Source organism: Sceloporus undulatus, chromosome 2 (assembly GCF_019175285.1).
Source record: "Sceloporus undulatus isolate JIND9_A2432 ecotype Alabama chromosome 2, SceUnd_v1.1, whole genome shotgun sequence".
NCBI classification, from domain to species: Eukaryota; Metazoa; Chordata; class Lepidosauria; order Squamata; family Phrynosomatidae; genus Sceloporus; species Sceloporus undulatus.
In genome coordinates, this window is record NC_056523.1 from 180,484,096 (window position 1) to 180,507,166 (window position 23,071).

The window sequence follows — 23,071 nt, forward strand, 5'->3', positions numbered from 1 at the left end:
GTCTTTCAGAAAACTACAAGTCATACTATAATTTAAGATGCTATATTTGCACACCCATCAGATAAAGTGAAACCACAACTTTCTGTGATACTTAGATTTTCAAAGATGCAGCAGAAGGAATAGGATCTGGGCATACTGACTCAATTGTTTCAAAGGACCCTTTGACTTGTCTGCAGGGAACACTCACACACAGCACTCACCAGAATGCCCTGGATGATGGTGTGTCGATTCTTTCCTTCATAATCCACTACTTCAATGTAGTCAAGGTAGGCATCAGCCCAATATACTAGCCGGTTGACCAAATCTAAGGTAATGCCATGTGGGAAGACAATCTTGGTGTCAACTAACTTTGTGCGGTTCTGTCCATCCATGTCACAGCGCTCCACCTTTGGTATTTGTCCATAGTCAGTGAAGAAAACTTTCCTGCAAGAGAAAGAAGGAATAGATTAGGAGTTCTCCAAATACAAGTGGAAAGTGGCTATTTCTTATGAAAGGGAAGAAAAGGAACACTCAGACCACTGCACCATGCTCACAAAGAGGAGCGATCAATATTAGCTATCAAGGCAGTTCCACAGTCTGGAAAATTGCTTTTCAAAACTAACTAGTTACAGTTATTGTTCCAAAGACACCCAGAGTCATTCATTATTTTATACGACTTTTTCACACAGGGAAAACTGGAAGGTTAAACTGGTCACAATGCAAGGTCATCCAGGGCATTAGAGACAATTGCGCTGTTGCTTTTCAGACAACACTGTGCACAAACCGGTGAGAATCTAGACAGAAAGTGAGGTGAATCAGGGAATAAGCATTTTCGCAAAAATACTGTGTTTTCATTTCCAGTTCATACACGAATTCGCTTTCTTCACGTAATTGCAGCAGTCTGAAAACCATGCCCCTGATTCTTCCTGTTCCCAGATTTCCTGTGGTTCCTTGTTGTGCAAAAGAGAGGGAAGCAGCCTTGTTCTTAAAGGGATTCACACACACCTCTTTCCCTCGCACAGCTGGCCTCCTCCTCCTATAGCAGGGATCAGCTAGTGGAAGAGCAAGAGAGAAGACGGTTTGGAATTCCTCCTTTACTGGAGGGAGAAATGGATGATATGTCCTGGAAAAGGAGGGCATCTGGGAGTTTTAGCCCTCACTGAAACCAGGCAGGTTTATGGACCAGACACCTCCTCTTTCTCTCTAGTGTGTGTGTATGTGTTTGTGTGTGGTATTATGAAAGTTTGCAAAGGGACACCTCAGTCTTCCTTCCTCTGAAACAGCTTCTGGGGCAAGGAGTATTTACCTTCCCCGGTTTCCCTTCCCTCTCTGGAGCATGTGTGTGTATGCACTTGTGGAAATGACAGTTTGGAGCATGCGCAAAAAAAGTTATTTCCAAGCTAGCAACAGGATTTATCCTCATCTGTCTGAAACCCAAATTAACTTCCTACCCACTTTCTTGCCTAAGTAATGTGCTTTTAACCCCTTGTTGTGCTCTGCGTGTGATAAGCATTATCAAATTTGCTTGCTTTTCCGGGATGCCAACACTTTAACCATTTTCAGGATGGAAGCACAAAGGTCCCCATGTGAAAAAGTCCATAGTTAACAGGTTTTAAAATTAATTCTTCATGTTTCTCTAAAATAATCAAAATAGCTTATTTTATTTATTTTTCAAAAATAAGTGACTACAGTACCATGATGCACAGCATAAACCAACATTTGAAATGTGTAATGCTCCTCTTGCACTACTTTCAGAAGCTACAAGACCATAAATAAAAAATAATTATAGTAGCAACTTTAAGGATAAAGTCACACTGCAAAAGAAAAAGTTATCCCATGATAAGTTACAATAATAATGTAACTTAGTTCTACCTTGGTTATTGGCGCCTGAAGGGATCAATGATAAGTTAATGTTATTGAGTAAGCAACTGAGATACATATTTTGCAGTGATCTGAATGTTGGATCAGGACTCCGGAAGAACAGGGTTCAAATCCCTCCCTGCTCAGCCATGGAAACCCATTTGGTGACTATAGGCAAGTCACACTCTCAGTCTCAGAGAAAGGCAATGGAAAACTTCCTCTGAGGTAATATTGTCAAGAAAACACCATGATGAGCTTTAGAGTCACCACATGGATCAGAAATGACTTGAAGACACACAATGATAACCAACTGTTATTTCTAAGCTGTGGGAAGTTCATATAGGAGAAGGGGTTTCTGGTTTTTTAGGTCCTCTCTCCTACAGGTAAAACGATTCCCTGTACTGTTCACTCTGCCTATTACATTCCAGATGGTTCCTCTCTTGTGTGCACTGACAAACAGTTCCGAGGGACAAAGTAGGTAGACAGATGCCCTTGAAAAAGTGTAGAACATTATTATACAAAATAGATGTGCATGCGATGTAAGGAATTCACTGACCTTATTGGTCTGCTCTGCTTAATTAGAATGTGTGACTCCGGAATGTGGTCACCAGGGACAGCTGCAATATCATGTTCACATTAATACTAAGGAAAATGTGCTTTATTTCAAAAGGACTTGTTTCATGCATATTGTTAAAAATCCCTTCTTTGATCACACACTGGCTTGTTTTTCTAGCTCTGAAAACCACCTTGCAGATAAACTTTGGTTTATAATATCTAGCTCTATCCTGGATACCCAGAGGATCCCTACTCCAAAATACAGTTTCTCGCACATTGGGTATGTAGTTTATACACATATACATTAAAAAGGAAGCCCTATGCACTTCCTATGCACTGCCACCTGTAAGATCCATTGGACTGCTTGAGAGTAAGCTTCAGTGAACTGACTTTTTCTTAAACATGGGTAGGGTCAGGCTATAAAGGACAGCTAGCTTAACAGGGCATGTAATCTATACAGCATACATTCATTGGCTGAATGTACTTTCAGGCCACAATCACTTTCAGGCACCTTCAAAGAACTCATACTTTGTGTTTTCATTACCAGGGATTGCCTTATTCCCAGTATGAGTCTTCAGTGGTATCTATAGGTAGCTGTCCAGCTCTATTTGGAACACTGAGAAAGGGGTGGTAAAGTGTCTCTAGGCCCATCCATCTAGTAGAGAATGATAAAACAGGCAAGAACTGTTTTGCTAGAATTCTGATTTCTAAATTCAATAAATAACTGAGCTTTAAATCCATAAGAAATGGGTTTTATATGCTTTTCTAAAAAAATGTGGTGCTTTTTTCTCTCTGTGTCTTTATGGCTTTGAAAGTTATGCAGCTCAGTTTAATACCCATTTACTTAGATGGAAGTCCCATCCTGGGGCTGCAGCTTCATATGAGATGTGTGCGTGGACACAGCTGAAAAATTCACTTATCCCCAAAGGCCTGGCCACTGATCCCTTGCTTCTGGGTATTTTAGGCTTATACTTACTGACTGTTAGTAATTCCCAGTGAAATCAATGGATGGGCATGTACAGGATTATATTGTTAGTTTACAGAAGTTGGTTGAGAGTCCTTGTAATAGAGCAGGTGAACAAAGCAGTGCATTTTTCTTGTTGCACCTCAGTTTGCTGCTCATCCAGGTTTATGTGTGCTCCACTATTTGATCATCATAAATTAGTGTTGAAAATGTTATAAATCCAACAGCTACTCCCAAGTAAAGCAAACCCATTTGTTAAATGGTAAATAAAACTTATGTAAATTCTATAGGTTCAATGAGTCTAATCTAGTTGGCTTTAGTTCAAGATAGGTACAGGTAGACACCAGGAATAGTTAAGCCTTTCCCCACCCCTGCAGTCAAGTACAGTTTTTGCCTATAAATATGCCTGAGTGAAGGAAATGAGGTGTGGGGGGAAACTTTCCCCACTTTCTAGTAATCCATTAGGGATCATCCACACCTATATAAGCATCATTAGAACAGCATTTTTTTGCATTTTGTTTTGGCTAATCCTCATGGAAAGGTGTGTGTGTGTGTGTGTGTTATGACACCTGTCAGAAAACAAATGCCAACACTAGATGGCGGTCTATGGTATGGTATGTATATCCACATAAGAGCCATTTCCAGACACCACTATCTTTCATCTACACAGAGAAGGAATGAACACAGCATTCAAAAGGCTCATATGTTTAAGGAGCTGTTAAACTGGTACAAAATGCTACAAAACACTTGGGTTAGGACTAAAAGCCAGTTTCTTGGGGAACAGTGCAAGAATCTCAGGGCAGTAGTTTAACTGCACACAGCTGAATCACAGAATCACAGTTGGAAGAGACCACAAGGGTCATCCAGTACAACCCCGTACCTGTCGTTGTTGTTAGCTGTCCTTGAGTCGACTCTGACTTAAGGAGACCCTGTGGATGAGACATCTCCAAGAATCTGCCTTGTCCAGATCCTGCAAGCCTTTGACCATAACCCCCCCTGATCAAATCTATCCATCTGGTCTGTGGTGTGTCTCTTTTTTTTCTACCCTGAGCTTTTCCAAGCATTAATGCTTTTTCTGGTGATCTGTGACTTCTCATTATGTGGCCAAAGTACGATAATATCAACGTGATCATCTTGGCTTCCAAGGAGAGCTCTGGTCTAATCAATTCAAGAACCCATCTTTCTTCTTCACTGTCCATGGGTATCCTAAGTACTCTTCTCTAGCACCACATTTCAAATGAGTTGATGTTCTTTCTGTCTGCTTCATACACCATCCAGCTCTCACATTCATACATGGTAAATGGGAATACAATGGTTTGAACAATTCTGACTTTTTTTTCAAATATACATTCCATTTACATAGATCATAAACTCAAAGGAAATAAAACATAAAAGATGTTAGCTTCAACAATTCTGACTTTAGTGCTCAGTTGTGTGTCTTTACTTGTTCAGTATCTTTTCCAGTTCTTTCATAGCTGCCCTTCCCATTCCTAGCCTTCTTCTTATTTCTTGACTGCAGTCTCCATTCTGGTCAGTGTTTGATCCTAGATATGGGAATTCTTTAACTATTTCAATTTCCTCATTGTCTAAATTGAATTTGTGAATTTCTTTTGTGGTCACTATTTTTGTTTTGTTTTTTATGCTCAGCATCTGATCTGCCTTTGCATTTTCATCTTTGACCTACCTTATTTACTGTTACAATTCCTTAATGCCTTCTGTAAATATTATAGTGTTGTTCGCATATCTTAAGTTATTAGTTTTGCTTCCTTCGATCTTAAATCCTCCTTTTTCTGATTCTAATTCTGCTTTTCTTATGATGTTTTCAGTATATAAGTTAAACAAGTAGGGTCATAGTATGCAGCCTTGCTTGACCCCCTTTGCCTTTTGGGAACCACTCTGTTTCCACAAATTCTGTTCTGACAGTGGCCTCTTGTCATTGATACAGATTCCTAATCAGGACTATCAGAAGTGGTGGCACTCCCATGTCTTTGAGTGTGTTCCATAGTTTTTCATGATCTACACAAATTGAATGCTTTGCTTTACTCTATGAAACAGATGCTCATTCTATTTTTGAAATTCTTTGGTGAGCTTCATTAGCCATTGTATGTTTGCAATGTGGTCCCTAATCCCCCTTCCTTTTCTGAATCCTGCGTGTACCTCTGGAATTTCTCTCTCCATCTATGATGCGGAATTTTGAGCATTATTTTGCTTGCATGTGATATTAGTGCTATTGTCCTATAGTTGCTGTAGTCTTTTGTATTTCCTTTCTTGTGGATTGGTATGTATCATCTTTTGGCCACCTCTTTGTTTTCTATATTTGTTAGCACTAAAGTTCCATCTGCCTGTGTGCACTGTAGCAGTTCAACTGGGATATCATCTGTTCCTGATGATTTATTTTTTCTCCCATTTCCTTTCTTGCACAATCCACTTCATGTTTTAGAATCTGGGATTCATTTTCATATTGCTCCTCATTCCATATGTCACTCACTCCCTCATTTTTGTATAACTTTTATGTGCATTGCCTCCAGCATCTTTTTATTTCTTCTTATTCCTGTATTATGCTCTTTTTTCTCTATAGAGCATCCCTGCCCTTGGTTTAGAACTTGGCGTTAATTTATCTGATTTTTTTGGTAGAGGTCTCTCATTCTTCCCTTTTTATTACTGTCTTCTATTTCTCTGCATTGGTCATTGCAAAAAATACCTAGATCATTGGATCTCAAGCTTGCCACTATGAAAGATCAATGAAGTGGGCCAATGAAACAAGAGCCCCATGACTCCTTATTTGATGCAAATACCCATTATCTTTGCTGTACAGAGAACTAGGCTGAAACCTTGAGTTGATAATACTTGAAAATCAGTCCCATGGTAAATCAGTGTGAGGTACTTCTGAGTAAATAGATTTTGGATCCAGCTGTTGAGTAACTTACAAAGCTCCAGCAAAACATCTAAGGAAAGAAGCCGCATGCTAGCACATGTCAAGAAAGTTCTGAAAGCCCCTTGCTTTCCTACAAATCATTCCCAAGGGAGGGATGGTTTAGGTCAGAAGAACAGCAGGATGACAGTCTTTCAACCACTGCCATATCTGAAATGTCCTCCCATACCAATCCTCCATTGCACAGCTTCAGATATGCAGTGGGGGAGTTCTTTGTGTGAAACAGTAAGTAAAATATCCATCTGTAGCTCTGCCAAAGGAAGAAAAGCAATTCAGGGGAGCACGTTGTGTTTCAAGAGGAAATCAACAGTCAGGGGAATGGTTAAGCCACCTACCCTTCCCCCTTACATTCTCTCTAGCCAATCAGCCCTCTCTCAATGCTGCTTGGAATTGAAGAAGAAGACATATTATACATGTAGCAACTAACTGAGCAACAATAAGCTTACTTGCTAATTAGCTTACTTGCTGTTCACCGCTATGATCTTTGGAATAGCGGTATATAAATAAAACAAATTATTATTATTAATAAGGCTTAAAACCAGCTCTCCCAATCTAACAACACATGCTCAGTCACTTGATCATTCAGAATTCTACAGCTCTTACAGTTGCACCACTGCTGCTACTGCAAGCAGTATTTAGCATTTAATTAATGCCACCATTGTGTTAAATACTCTGTGGTCCAATTTCTGCCCACAGGGTAGAACAACAACCTACACTGACACAGACCAGGACATTTTGGAGGTCTAGCTGTGCCATATGTACAAAATAAGAGAGCCACACAGTGCCTTTAAGACTAACTGATTTAATAATGGCATGAACTTTTATGGGCCACAGCCTATCTCCTCAGTGCAAGGAGACCACTGTCCATGGGCCACAGTCCACCAGTCCACCTTCTCAGATGCACAGAGCTTCAGGTGTGTGTGTGTGTGTGTGTGTGTGTGTGTGTGTGTGTGTGTGTGTGTGTATATATATATATATATATATATAGTTCATACTGATCAGTGAGTCACAAGGATGCAGATTCATGGGGACACATGTCAATCGGCATGCATGTAAAGAGCAGTCCAGGACATGCTGTGTAAGGGCCTGAGCCCTTTTACCCTTATAATTGGCAGCCTGATCCTCTCCTCAACACCACCAGGCCACCTCACTTCCAGGCTGGCAATCAAATGTCCACTGTCACTGACAATGTCCTATCCATGAGCCATTGGCCACAAGAACACTCCAAATCACAGTGAGGTGTCCCACAAGAGAGACTGAGTGTGCCTGAACCTCTTTATGATCAAGACATGTCTGGGCTTATACTATTAGACACAAAAATATTTGACAGTTTATCTAGCAGCTCTGACACAGACATGGTGCAAATGCACCAAAAATATCTGCAAGATCCTTAAGTATCTAATCCAGAGGTTCTACCTTAAATATGTCAGCCCCCCCACAATTCCCCTTCTTAACGTGCAACTAATTTTTAGAGTAAAGATTATGGGCATTTATCTTAAAATAAGGTGCATGCACAACTTGCCTAAAAGAGTAACTGCATCTCCACAAATCTGGTTGTTAAGAGGAGATTCTTCTTAACAGCAACAAGCAAAATGTGGGGGGAACTGCACACTTTGTTCTTAAGATGTGGGCAGTCTCCACACATACTCCTTTTTCCAAAACATGTGTCTTTTTATTTTATTTTGTTCCTGTCACAAAGTCAAAATCTGGCAGCACAGCAAAGTTTGTTAGGGGCTACATAAACAAATGATGGGATCATCACATGCATTGCCTATCTCTGCTTTGACCTAATCCCACAGATGTGGCAAGGAGATACTCAAGATCAATCCCATAATCCATCAACTCCCTCATCTACCAACCCCTGCTTTAAATCAGAAGAAATGCCATAGCTCCCAGAACACAAAATTGGCATTCACTCTCAAGTAACTGCCACACTCTTAATTAGTAACTCATCTAAACTCTTGAATTGGGTGCTGATTCAGAAGGAGTAGAAAGAAAGAGAAGCACCTGCCATTTCATATGGTCTGTTGCTCAGCTGGTTAGATTTTCTATCGACAGTCACTTGCCTCATCATTCAGAGAGCACAGTGATAATTTAGAAGGGATGGTCAGGCATGAAAAGTGCATTACTTATTGCTCCAGGCTCCTTCCTAGAAATTATCGCATCTTCAAAACACTGAGGAAATCCCAATTTGCATCTATTAAATCGTAAATTCACATTCTGTGCAGTGCAGCTTCACAGTTTGAAATCCCTAATTAACGCCTCTTCTGGGCAGGACTTCAGTAAAGTTAACTAATATTTTCACCTGGCTGAAATATAAACCTCTGATAACCCTTTCATCATCATCATCATCAAATTTATTTATATCCCGCCCCTCTACAAAATGCAATCGGGGCGGCTTACAAAGATTAAACTCTAGTAATAGTTTTGGATGCAACAATCCCAAATGTAGTGAGATCATGTGTTCTAATACAAATTTTATAAATTCAACATATGAAACCCACAGGTAAGCTTACTTTATTTTTATTTATTTATTTACTCTCTCTTTGTTTATTTTATGATGGGGAAGCTTGCCACAAGTGTCTAAGTGAATTCTAGTTTTATTCTGAGCCATGCATCCTCATCCTCAATTTTATATCCAGCCTTTCTCCTAAATGAGACGCCAAGTGGCTGAAACAAATATGCTGAGGAACACATAGGAGGACTATTACAAGTAGATGATATTACTGTGTAGTTCCTCCCATAAAAGTGAGGATATGAAGCATAGTGATTCTACAGTAATTCCCATCTGTGGAAGGCTCTACCCAGACTAACATTCCTTCAGAGGCATGGGAGAAATAAAGCCAAATGGAAGGGCCCAGTTGGATTCAGCCACAGCGGTCACTCACAGCTGCAGTGCATCCAGGGAAGAGTCATATTTACCCAGATGCCTGGATCCCTAGTTTTTGCATGGGACAAAACAAACAAAGCAAAATAAAACAAAATGTCCTACATTCCTAGTAAAAAAAGAGTCACCACTGAACAGGACCATAAGATTACCAGCTTTTCCTGCCACTATAGTGTAAAAAGAACAGCTCCAAACTAGGTATAGCAAAGTCTCACTAGGACACTGGGAAGCTGCCAGAGGCACAATGGCATCACTTGGGGTGCAGACCACACCAGGTGACAACCTAAGGGTGTGTGTGACACCACTACTTCTGAAATAACTGAGGTTTGGCAGAAACTTGCTGTGGCATTTGCCTGTTTCTACTTAAAATGCTGTAAGACATGGTTTGACTAGAGTGAGGCTTGGTGAAAGGAAAAAGGAGAGGGCCCAGATTTTTTTTTTTAAAAAATCAAATTTGAAAATTAAAAATTTTAAAAATTAAACATTACAAATTTTATTATTTTAAAATTTTATTTAAAAACATCACATTTTGCCAATTTTTCATTTAAATCCCATGAATTTACACATATGTAAATACATTTAGGCTGTGTTTACGATATTGTAATTTAAAGGTAAAATTTTAATTTTGCTAGTTGTTTATGTCACAACTATCTATTATCATTAGATTCAATGATGTATGGGAATTATGCTTTTATGAGTAACATTCACACAAAAAACATTATTAAGGATTCTGTATCATGCGTTATAGGAGGTGGTCAATGGGGTGTGACACTGTGAGTTACTGCACCAGGTGACAACAATCCTAGTGACACCACTGCAGATGCATATTGGAAACATCTTCTATGACCCAGCTCTCACTAGAAAGGTTTAACTCCAAAGAAAGGGGGAAAATACTTCTTAAGGTAAAAGTGTTACACAGAATTTCATCTACACATTTTCCCTCAGAATATTATCATATATTCATTCACACAGGAAAATTATTTTTGAATGGACTACAAATCCCAGAATGCTCCAGTCAGGTGGCCATGCCTTCTTGGGGATTCTGGGAATCGGAATTTTGAAAAATAAAACTCTGGGAGAAAGGATATGATTGGAATCCACTCACAAACTTCCTTGCCATGAAGATGACATTGTTTTGGGCCCTCTTGCTCAATTTATGCTCTGTAGCAATGCCTATGAGTTAGCAATCAGAGTTCATTTTGCAACCACAGATAGCTCCTCCTAGATAAGACTCAGCATAATCTCTTCAATTTTAGCAAAAGTGTATTCAAATAAGAGCATATTGCATCCTAATGCTACAATAACCTCCAACACCGCTCTGCATTTGTAAAAAAAAACCAAAAAACCCTATTGTCCTCCAATCACCTGCTTACTATTTCCAACTGGGGATGGTGGGGTTGTGGCTGGTTAGGGGAGGCTGTCTTAAATTCACCCAGTAGTCCTCTTTAAAATGGCAGAAAAAATTAGGGGGAAGAGAAAAATCTTGGTTGCCCAGGTATGCTGAGCACATAAAATACCTTCAAAATTCCAGGCTCTGCTACTCTTAAGTTCTGCATTTAAATCACGAAGCATCAACTGCAATAATTTCTTTCTGCCTCCAAACATACATAAAGCACACACATATGAATTCTCACCCCATGGTTGGGTCCAGTGCAATGCCTTTGGGGTTGTACAGCTCCAGGTCAAGTAAAGTAACACAGGTGACCCCATTCCTGTTGCAGACAAATATCCGGTCATCAATATCATCCACAAAGTAGAAGTTACCAGTAAGCCAATCGATAGCCATTTGCTCCACATCTAACAGGGGAAAACAAAGGGAGACAAAGTGTTAACTGTTGATCACGACCACTTTAGAAATTACCACCCTTGGAAATGCTATCATTCTGGAACTGACATGTATGCCACATGATTTGATTAATTCAACTGATAAATAAGAAATACATCTGATGTATGAGAAAATGAGTTCAGACTTTTGATGGGCTTTTTTGAAAAGCCACAGGGAGTACACTTTGGGAATCCTTAACTTTTCATTTGATTCTGTCAAGACTATTTGGGAAATGCAGTGCAGAAAGATTCAGGAGTAATCTGATCAAGCACAGGTTAAGCCTCATTTTAAAACCTACTTTACAGCAATGAGGACAGCAAAGTAATGATTCCTTGCTGCCTTTGTTACACCAGCTCAATCTCATCCAGCTGTTCTGGGCTATTACATCCTAGACTTCAGTGTGCTAAGGAGCAGCCCTCAGAAAAGCACTGCTATGGATTTGCTAAATACTTTCTGGAGAAAATTAATTGCAGAATTAATTCTGACTTGGACTCAACATTGAGGGTAGAGTTTGGGGAGGTGAGACACATACTTGATTTTGATGGATGAGTGTCAGATTGTTCAATATGATGAGGTGGACAGGTTGCCTGCAGACGTGAGGACAACCACTTTTCTGTCAGACCCATGTCCATCCTAACTAATTACAGCAGTCAGACGAGGACTAGCAAATTGGGTAGTGGAGGTTCTAAATGCTTCTTTGAAAGAAGGCTATGCTTCAACTGCTCTAAAAGAAGCAATTTTAAGACCTTTGATGAAAAAAAAACTTCAATTTACCCCACCTCCCTGGATAACTATCGACCAGTCTTGAATCTACCATCTGTAAGTAAGATCTTAGAGTAAGTGATGGCAACACAACTCCAGGCTCTCCTGGATGAAACAGATTACCTCAACCCATTCCAGTCTAGGTTAATGCCTGGTTATGGGACAGGTAAACAGTCTTGGTGCATGACCTACACTGAGAGTTGGGCAGGGGGAGTGAACCCCTATTGGTCCCCATGGATCTTTCAGTAGCATTTGATATCACTGACCATGGTATCCTTTTGCGTCATCTGGCTGATATGGGACTAGGGAGCATTGTTTCCAGTAGTTCTGATCTTTCTTGGCTGAACATTCCCAAAGGGTGGTGCTAGGGGACTGCTGTTCAGCCTTTTGGCCATTAGCCTGTGCAGTTCCACAGGGGTCAGTACTGTCCCCTATACTTTTCAACATCTAAATGAAGCCACTGGGAGAAGATGTCCATAGCTTTGGGGTTGGGTTAATCAGTATGCTGGTAGTACTGAATCATCATCTGGATGCAGTAAAGGAATAGATGTGGGTGAATCCAGACAAGATGAAAGTGCTGTTGGTCATCAGGAAAACTAACCTAGGATTAGGACCACAGCCTGTTCTACATATAGTTGCTCTCCCTCTGAAAGATCATAGCTTGGGGGTGCTCTTGGAACCTGCAACGCTCCTGGAAAGCCAGGTTGCTGTGATAGCCAGGAGCATCTTTGCCCAGCTTCAGCTGGTGCACCAACTGTGCCCTTTCTTGGGGAAGGCAGATCTGGCCGCAGTTGTCAATGCCTTAGTTACCTCCCAATTATATGGTAATGTGCTCTACATGGAACTGCCCTTGGAAAGTGTTCAGAAGCTGCAGCTAGTGCAAAATGCAGCAACCAGATTGGTGGCAGGTGTGCACTGCAGACACCATATAACACTGGGCCTGCAACAACTAAGTCGGATTCCAATTTGATTCTGAGATGAATTCAAGGTGCTAGTGTTGACCCACAAAGCCCTAAATGTCAGAGCCAAGATACTGAATTGTTTTAATTAGTTTTTATTTGTTCATCACCTCAGGAGCCCTTGTGGACTGGGAGACGACAAAGAAATACTTTTAAAAAACAAACACACACAGCCCAGCTCAACGAAACACTAAAATGAGTCCTCTATCTACATATGATCAACATGTATCTCAGAAAAAGGTCTGAATTACAGAAAATTGTCAGTGGATCTGTGAAGATTTTTGATCAGAGAACCATTCTCACCACAAATCCAAGAGTTCCAACTAACCAGTGTTATAGAGACATCCATTTCAGAATGCCAGAGAAAGGAGGCAGGAAGAATAAGAGCCCTTCTATAAGCATGTATCAAGAAGAAAGATACTACAGAGTTTATATCAGGTACAGTACCAGTCTTATCTGTATTGTGTATATGATATGTGAGGGAATTCACAGACATTTATTCTCTCATCTGCAGTTTGAAATGGTGCATCCCAACAATAGGAAGCTTCTTCTCCGTTGTTTCAGTTCCCACTTTGTCATCCAGCTCAAGTGTCTTCATCAAAAATACATTTTACAGAAACAAAATGGTGGACCTTGATCATAATAAAGTTCCTTAAACTGTGTTAGGAGTTGCAACATCCTATACCTTTAGTAGTTTCATTAAAATGAGAAATCAATAAAATACAATGCTTCCATCAGACAAATATATAAGTGGATGCAGATGTCATGCTAAATCTTAGTTTAATACTGTATTACCCAAACAACATGTTAAGTCCTGGGTCTGTGAGCTCCCATTTTCTCCTTTGAAGGAGGGTTTGGAAGGTTTCACTCCTGTTTTTTATTTGGCCACATCTCACTGTGTCAGTGAACCTGATAAAATGTGGTTAACGGTAGCTATTGTTCACATGAAACAAGCCAACTTCTAATCATGCTGGAACTTTCCATTCTGTACCAGTGTCTGCTGTGTGTAAACCCAGTGACCCTATCAAAAATATTTATTTGTTTGTTCATAGAAAATATTTAGCCGGCTTTCTGAAAAGTCCAGAGCTCCAAGATTCAATTTAAGCAAAGCTTCTAGAGCCATCTTATGAAAGAAATAGAACACACAAATGAGTAAAGCAGACTAACATGCTCAGCAAAATCAAGCAATGGTGCTTCCAAATAACTGTTTCATGTGTCAGAAGATATGTAACATTATGATAAATTAAATAGTTTTTGAAAGTCAGGCACATTTGGTATTTTAGTTTTTCTTTTTCATTTGCATCAACCCATACTAGCAAAGTGGTCCCTTGTTGAGGAGATTCGTAGCACAGAAATGCCTGCACATCTGAAGCAGTAAGCAGACTTTTATTCTAAAATGAGTATTTTGTCCATTACTAATGCTCAGTCCTCTGCTCTCCCTTTCCTATACTCATGCCACATTTTGTCCCATCACATGGCTCTCTTTCTAGATTACTTATCACTCAAGGAACCATCCCTAACCAACCCTTCTCTTCCCAAAGGCCCTGTTTTGTATTATTAAGAATAGAGCATCAGGCAGAAGACTGCTTTCCCACTGAGATATTTAGAGGCTTATTCTTCTCTCATCCTTCTGTGCTGCTCTGTTCTCCTGGAACTGACTGCTGCCTTCAATTAGGCTCCCTCACCAGCCCTGTGCCTCTCCTGAAAACAGTTTTCGAATCTCTTTTCTTTACACTGTGTTTTTCTTTTGCTGCATTCTTGGCAGCAATGGGCTCCTAGGAGCATTAGGCCTCTACAGTTTAGTGCTACATACCAGATGACCTGTTAGCAAGCCAACAGTCTGTCACCACTTGGAAAGGGGGACAGGACTGGGAAGTGGAATGAACCCACTGAAGATAGTGCCAGTGCCAGTGCCTGTCCTGGTTTGCAGAATCAGCTCCAAGCTTGCTAGATCATAGTTTATCTGCTGTGAGTAAGCATTTGTGCCTTGATTCCATCACCTCCTCCCTTCCATAGCACATATATTTTTGCTACTTATGCCACAGTAATAAAAGATTATTAAGCATAAGAGGTCTGTTTTCCCAAGCTGTTACACCACAGTGAAAGATAAGTGAAGCAAGATAATATTAAGTTTCTCTAGAAATGATTTAACATTTTATTATAAAAATTAAAATTTGAACTTTTGGTGAAAAAAAATCATGTTGAAAGTTGCAGTACATATTCCAATAAGTAGAAATAATTAACATCCACTTTCACTTCGTGACTACTTCTAAGCTATCCTATCCTTACACCTCTCCAAAATGAAAACACAAAAATACATATATAAACTTTATGACAAAGATTAACTTTATGTAGTTAAATGACATTAACAAAAAAGTTTATTCAAGTGTGTATTAATCCTGCAAAATGAAATACTACTTTATTATATTTCAAAAAAAAAAACACCCTATTCTACTGTTGCTACCCCCCAAAACACTTTAATAATGTCTGTTAATTTTGCCATAGTAAGAAAATCTTGCTATTTATCTTATCTATAGGAGATCAAATCTGTAAGCCCTAGGCTTTTGCATAAAGTATCCTTGCACAGGCACCATGTATGGTGCTGCTATTTTACTGACTAAAAGAAATCCATCTCTATAATGAAGGAGATGAAATAAAAGACCCAATGGGACTGGTATTTATTATCCTCCAATATTTCTATTTATTTAAAATTGTTTAATTTTTTTTTTTACATTTGTAAACTCCCTTGAGATGGTGGAAAGGCGGCTAGCTAGCTAGCTAGCTAACTAAATAGATGGATAGATGAATAAAATTAATCTGAATGCATAAATACCTGAAACTAGTTCTTCCTGATTATAATATGATTTTAAAGTCCCTTGATGTCCAAGCAAGGAGATAAAAATTAATGATTTCTTGAAAGATTTTATATATATATATATATATATATATATATAAATATAAATATATTAAAATTTCAGTTACATAAACTATTTCTTGAACTACTCAGTCTAACATTGCAGATCAGAGTCTCTTGGTAGATAAAGTGATTTGCATTCTCAATAGTTCAGCAAAACTAGCAGCAAAGATTCTCTCCCTACCAATATATGTACATGTTAAAATTAGTTTGCTGAACTCAAGAAAGTTTGAAGGAAAGAGAACTAAGAATGAATTTATGTGGAAAATGAATATGAGCTCAATTCTGGTCCTGACAACAATTTTTTTCAGCTAAAGACCTACTCAGAATTCATCTGAGTCCTTATATCTAAGCGCAAAGCCATAAAGAATATTACCATAAAGAATATAATTTTCTGCAACCATTTTGCAATTAGGCCTTGATGAAGGAATTTGAGGTTCAAATAAAAAAAAAAATGAAGTTTCCAGCAAACCTAAAGCCTGCCTACCCTAATGTAGAAGGCAGATAGAGAAAAATATCAGGAGATGGAGAGCAAGGCACAAAAACTGTGCTCCATTCTTGCCTTTGGAAAGGGATTGCAATTTTACATGTAATCACTCAGTGTGGGAATGCACCCAATTTAACACAGTGTGACATATTTCTCAAAATACATGCAAAGACATTGGCCAGATGCCTAGAAGATGTCCTAGGATCCTTACAGGCTTCCATTGCTACTGAATGGTCTGTTGTCATTATTAAAATTGAAATGGTCACCACCAAAGTAGCTGTCATATTTTCTGTAGTGATTACATGGTGCAAGGAAGGTGCTTGGAAATCTTCCACCACCCTAAAGTTCTCTGGAAACAACACAGCAGAGTATCTGGAACCCACAGAAAGCGGGGTATTTTGATTTCACTGAGGAATATAGCACAGGAAGGTTCAGATTTGTGAGATTTTAGCAGTGGTACCCGCAGGGCTATGTAACAGGGGTTCCCAAAAAAATGGGGGCAGGGGCAGATTGTTCACTACATTTAGCCAAAAATTAGAAACAGGGGACTTGTTGCCCTCCCTTGGTCTTGATCAGTGATTCCCAAACTTTGGTCCTCCAGGTGTTTTGGACTTGAGCTCCCAGAATTCTTGACTTTCAGCCAAGCTGTCTGGCGCTTCTGGAAGTTGAAATCCAAAACACGTGGAGCATCGAAGTTTGGGAGTCACCAGTCTAGACATAGCCACAATCTCCTATCTACCTATTGTAAAAGTTCAGGTCCTCATCTTATATGCCAGGCAACACTTTTGCCTCATCTCTCTTTTTTTAATGCTATGACTGGGTGGGACAAAAATTAAGCAACTGAAAATTGCTGCCACATCAGACACACAATTTCATCTATTTAGTGGTGGCAGCAAATAGCCACACCAGCTGCAATTAAGGAGGGGAAAGAATTTGGGGAAGGTCAGTAAGAGTTTAGTTGTACTCAACGCCACATGTGCCTGATGAAAACTGAGGTAAGAAGATCAGTATCAAAAAAGCTCAAAACAAACATAAAAAGAGAGGGAGGAACCAAACCCTAATCTGATGATCTAGACTGACTCCCAGGAAATGTGAACCAGCCAAAATTATAGTATCACGTCCCTCCTGAAACCATCTTCAACTGTGGAATCAAGGACTCAAACATCAGGGTTGGGCCACATAAATCTTGGTTATCTCCCTTCTCTGTGTAGGCTACAACAGCAAAAGCAGGATGGGCATCAGTTCCACTGTGTGTTGCAGGAGCTCACAATCAACTGAGAGAGTCTCTATAGTAAACATATGCACACTTACTCTGCATAGAGGCACAGGTTCATTAGCATCACCTCTGAGCTACTACAACAAGGTGCAAAGGGCAGGAAAAAGCCAGTCAATATGAAACCTATATTCCTGGTGACATTTTCAGCCACACTTGTCATATCCAACTGCAACAGTACAAAAGTTTTTCAGTTACGAAGTTTTAAATTCCCCTTTTATCTCCCATAAGCTTTTGTAAAGGTTACCTGAAAGTGAAATATCCAAGGAAGGTGATCACCCTGGGCGCCATATCCCTTTTCTTATATTTACTTTTCCTGTCCTTCCTCCCTTCCTTGTTTGTTTCTTTACATATTTATATCTCATTCTTTAACTAAAGATCTCAAGACAGCATACAATAAAACTAGTCAAATATATTTAAAAGAGAATAAATAATTAAAATAATTTTATAAGGCTAAAACATATTAATTCACAAACTAAAAACAGATTTAAAGGGTTAAAACAGTTCATAATGAATATGTATGTATGTGTATGTGTATGTGTGTATATATATATATATGGAAAGAGAGAGAGAGAAGACTTTCCTGTTTTTTAAACCCAAGTGGACATTATCTTGTAAAATCCAAGATTAAGGACATACTGCAAAGGTCCTGCACATCATGGGCCTGAACATGGAAGACAATTGTAGCAGAAATGGACTGGCAAATTCACCTGTTTCACTGGCCCTTAGATTTGAACATTCATATTCTTATTTAAAACAAAAACACAAACAAACAAACAAACACAAAAACCCTGATACTAAATTCTTATCTATCTCTATGAGATGGGCAAATCACTTGATTTCACCCCCTCTCCCACATTTGAATTCTGTGTTTGTTTTGTAAATTCTGAATTTTAAAGAATTAATGTAATCCTCACTCATCACTAACTACTGAGTGGATCACTGAATTTATCATGATTAGCTTGTTTCCAACAATGTACATAATCCATCTTTGAATGAACCTGAATGATAGACAGGCCTACAGAGTTGCTTGTATATCTGCTAGAGGAAGGAGCCTTATCCACACACAGATCTGATGATGCTGAGACAGCAATGTCTTGGTGCAGTTTCTGTTCCTTTGCCTTTACCACATCCATATCCCTGTTCCAGCATTGTGTAATAATGAGAATAAGAACTGTCTTTGACTCTCCAAAGCACAAGGCTTTGTACCAAGGGAGAGAATGATAGTGAGCAAGTCAAAACAGTCCCCACCCTTCAAGAATGTACAGTCGGCCCTTCTTATACACGGATTTTTTATACACGGATTCAAGCATACACGGTTTGAAAATGTTCCAAAAAAGTATAAATTTACCTTGATTTTCCATTTTTTATAAGGGACACCATTTTGCTATGTCTTTATATTTAATGGGACTTGAGCATACACGGATTTTGTTATACACGGGGGATCTTGGAACCAAACCCCAGCGTATAACAAGGGTCCACTGTATATCTAATGAGTAAGCACCACTTCTGCTCAAAGTAAAAATTTACTGATTGAGAAATCTGCTCTTTATTAATAATCAAGAAGAGAACAAATTTCTCCACTCAAATGTAAAAACAATGTAATGTCTTGTATTTTAAAAACTGGGATTGCCAGACATAAATTGCAACACCCAATTTCCAAAAGAGATAAGACACTCAGAACCAATTTGTGAAGACAATTCTTGGAGTAAAGGAAAAGTTACAAAGCATCAGAGCAGAGGGCATCAGTAGCCCACCTTCTGACTAAATTTAATTGGATGCTAAGCTTCTGAAGGATGTATTCATTACAACTGCTGGCCCTCATCCCCTTCCCCTCCACCACTCCCTTCTCCTTTTGTGCCATGTCTATTTAGATTGTAAGCCTGAGGGCAGGGAACCGCCTAATTAAAAGATTGTATGTACAGCACTGTGTAAATTTACAGCGCTTTATAAATAAAGGCCGGGAAGGAGAAGGAGGCTGCTCATGATCATGTGCGCCCTGCAGGCTCCTTCCTGGCCTCTAAGGAGTCCTCGGCCCCCTTAGAGGCCGGGAAGGAGAAGGAGGCTGCTCGCAATCGCGCGCGCCCTGCGGGCTCCTTCCCAGCCTCTAAGGAGGCCTCGGCCCCCTTAGAGACCAGGAAGGAGAAGGAGGCCACTCACGATCGTGCGCGCCCCGCGGGCTCCTTCCCGGCCTCTGAGGAGGCCTCAGCCCCCTTAGAGGCCAGGAAGGGGAAGGAGGCCGCTCGCGATCACTGCAGTCATGCATGCCCCGCAAGCTCCTTCCTGGCCTCCAAGGGGGCCTCGGTCCCCTCAGAGGCTGGGAAGGAGGAGGAGGGCGCTTGCGCGGGCAGCCCCGTGGGCTCCTTCCCAGCCTCTGAGGGGGCCTCAGCCTCCACAGAGGCCGGGAAGGAGGGGGGGGTTCCTCCATGTAAAAGAAAAGTGTCCTACATTAGAAAATGTTGTCCTACATTTGTCCCGGTTTGGATGTCCTGATTTATGGCAACCCTACCTCTGCCGAAGCTTCCACGCCGCTTCAGGCGCCATTTTGAGTTCAGCCCCCAGTTGTCTGAGGGACAGCAACCCGGCCCCCGGCTCAAAAAGGTTGCCTACCCCTGGTCTAGATCAAGGGAAGTAATAGTGCCACTCTGTTCTGCTCTGGTCAGGCACCACCTGGAATATTGAGTCTAGTTCTGGGCACCACCATTTAAAAAGGATGTGGAGAAACTAGAGTATGTCCAAAGGAAAGCGACTAAAATTGTGAAGGGTCTGGAAACCATGCCCTACGAGGAACGACTTAGGGAGCTGGGAATGTTTAGCGGGGAGAAAAGAAGGTTAAGAGGTGATATGATAGCCCTGTTTAAATACTTGAAGGGATGTCATATTGAGGAGGGAGCAAGCTTGTTTTCTGCTGCTCCAGAGACTAGGACCCAGATGAATGGATGCAAGCTACAGGAAAAGAGATTCCACCTCAACATTAGAAGGAACTTCCTGACAGTAAGGGCTATTCGACAGTGGAACAAACTCCCCTGGAGCGTAGTGGAGTCCCCTTTCTTGGAGGTCTTTAAACAGAGGCTGGATGGCCATCTGTCGGCGATGCTTTTATTGTGATTTCCTGCATGGCAGAATGGAGTTGGACTGGATGGCCCCTGTGGTCTCTTCCAACTCTATTATTCTATGATTCTATGATTCTAATACCTTTGAGACTGAGCAAAAAATGTTGGTAGCATGAGCTTTCGTAACTTGAGCCTACTTCGAAGTAGGTTCAATATGAAAGCTCATGCTATCAACTTCTTTAGTCTCAAAGGTGCTGCAGGATCCCTTTGTATATCATTAGGAATTATGAAATAGCCCTCTGGGAGAGGTGCAGATGCAACCAGGACAGTACACATGAAGAGTATAGTAGACAGTGGTCACACACTAGGGATGGGGAATCTTTGGCCTTCCAGCATTTCAGACTACAATTCTCAAAGTCCATTAATCACTGACCCTGCTGGCTGGGGCTTCAGAGGACTGAGGTCCAAGAACATCTGCAGAACAGACGGTTCTCCACCTTTGCCCTCAACAGGATAGACACACATGAATTAAAAAAGAAGAAATGGAAACTATACAGAGACACTACCAGAGGAATACAGACAATCAGATTAGCAAAAAAATGTTTGTGCTTAGTGGAGAAAGGCTTGCTTTTTTAAGATAACCTAATTATTATTTGGTTACATTCCTGCTGGGTGTAGTGTTGGGTTAGTGTAAGTATAGTGGGCATTGGTGGCTCAAAGGTGACTGGGGGGAAAGCCAAAGATGCAGCAGCCATGAAGGAAGTAAGGCAAAGAAGTTGCCATCATTGATGGGAGAACATGATGGCCTGCTCTAATGACTGGTTTTCCTGGGAGTGGGAGGTACTATGGAATGATTGTTTAGAAAGGCAATTGTCCAGGCCAGGCTTCCAAAGTACCTTTTCTTGAAGGGCCTCTATGGAGACTAGTCATCTTCTTCCAATTATGACCTTTTCTTGCTTTCACTGTGGCTGCAGTACATGTGTGTGTGTGTACGTATGTGTGCCTTCAACTCACCTGTCGACTTACGGCGACCTCATGAATTTCATAGGGCTTTTTAAGGCAGGGAATACTCAAATGTGGTTTTGCCAGTTCCTTCCTCTGAAATACAGCCTACAGCACCTGGTCTTTGTTGGTGGTCTCCCATCCAAGTACTAACCAGGGCTGACCCTGTTTGACTCCCAACAGCAGGTGTGCAACCCAGATAAAAATACAAGTACTGTATATACTCATATGTATAAGTCGAGAAATGTAGGTCAAAAAATTGACCTGAAAAATTGGGTCGACTTACACATGGGTCAATATGGTACTTGACCTGAGCCTCTCCCCAGCAAGGCTGCCTCTGTAGGAGAATGCCCAGCTGGGGAGAGGCTGGGAAGGACAACCTATCACCCTGCAGCCTGTCCTTAGCCAGGCTGCCTCCTGAAGTCTGACCCTCAACCTATCCACCGATCATACCAATACCCATAATTTTGGCCTCAAAGATGGACCTCAACTTATACATGAGATCGACTTATAGTCAATCATATATGATACTCATGGAAATGACTGCTGCATTACCACAGTATACCAACCAGATTCCAGCCTTTATCTGAATTGCAAGGCCTACAAAGCAGGACATCTATAGCCCTTGCTCTTTTAACTCTGAAGCACCCTGCAAAATAAATGGCTGGTCATCTCAGTTAGAACCTCCATAACATCCACTTAGTATCCCACGCTTACCCACAACTCTGGGCTTAGGTCCACTGGACAGGCCTGTTCTCCAGGACAGCAAATAAATAAACACCAGCGATAAATCTGCCAGTCTAGATGAAGACCATTGCTAATCTAGCTGTGAATCCTAATTTCAAGCTACTTTGCCTCAAGAGCCAGCATCTTTGATCTGAAGCTGCTTTAAGGAGCTAAGTGTTAAAATAATTGAAGAGAGGCACATTTATCCATTTAGTGAGATGCCCTTAAACCGCTTTGCTATGCTTGTGGCCCAAGTGGGACATCAAACCCCCACAGGCAGGCAGCTGCTGTGATGGATCCAGGGCAAAGTTCGTGACAAAGCATTTCGTGACAGATCTCCGTCTCTCAAAGAGGGGGAGCAAGGAGGGAAGGAGGGGTTGCGCTTTTCCTTTAACATCTGGTCAGCTCTTTAGCTGTGTCATCCTCTTTGGAAACATTCTGGTACTATATTGTCAGCCCCAACGTCTCAGATCTCAAGAGCGAATCTGCATTTTTATAATAGTTTTAAAAACAAGAGAGATAAAAACAAGAATCTGTCCTGATCCTCCCTGACCCTGATTCATTCATATCTTGCGCAAAATGGAGAAACAAATACCAGGCAGGTTCCTGTATAGAAAAGAAATGACCTGTAGAAGCTATAGAAAAATGAAACAGAACTTGGCTGCAATCCTTCTGTTGAGTCAGAGTCACAAGATTGCTTTTGAGTGTTCCAAGAAGAGATCCAAGAAAGAAAGAAAGGCAAATGAATTATAAAATAATGTCTTAACCCCTCCTCTAATTTGTATAGCAGTTATAAAACACTGTTTTAGTCCTTACATTATTCATTTCTACAACTTCATCTACAGTAAGAGTACCCTGGCTGGAGGTATATCACATCTTCTCATTAGTAGTTT

The 23,071-nt window shown here is 40.6% G+C and overlaps 1 protein-coding gene across 1 annotated transcript in view; it reads right to left on the reverse strand.

Moving 5' to 3' along the window:
• Positions 1-23,071, reverse strand: part of LRP1 (LDL receptor related protein 1) — a 392,141-nt gene that overhangs the window by 166,746 nt on the left and 202,324 nt on the right. Inside the window, exons 9-10 of the mRNA XM_042447614.1 lie at positions 10,812-10,974; positions 201-423 (exon numbers count right to left, since the gene is read on the reverse strand). Coding sequence (XP_042303548.1) covers positions 201-423; positions 10,812-10,974 — 386 coding nt within the window. The remainder of the gene's footprint in view (positions 1-200; positions 424-10,811; positions 10,975-23,071) is intronic.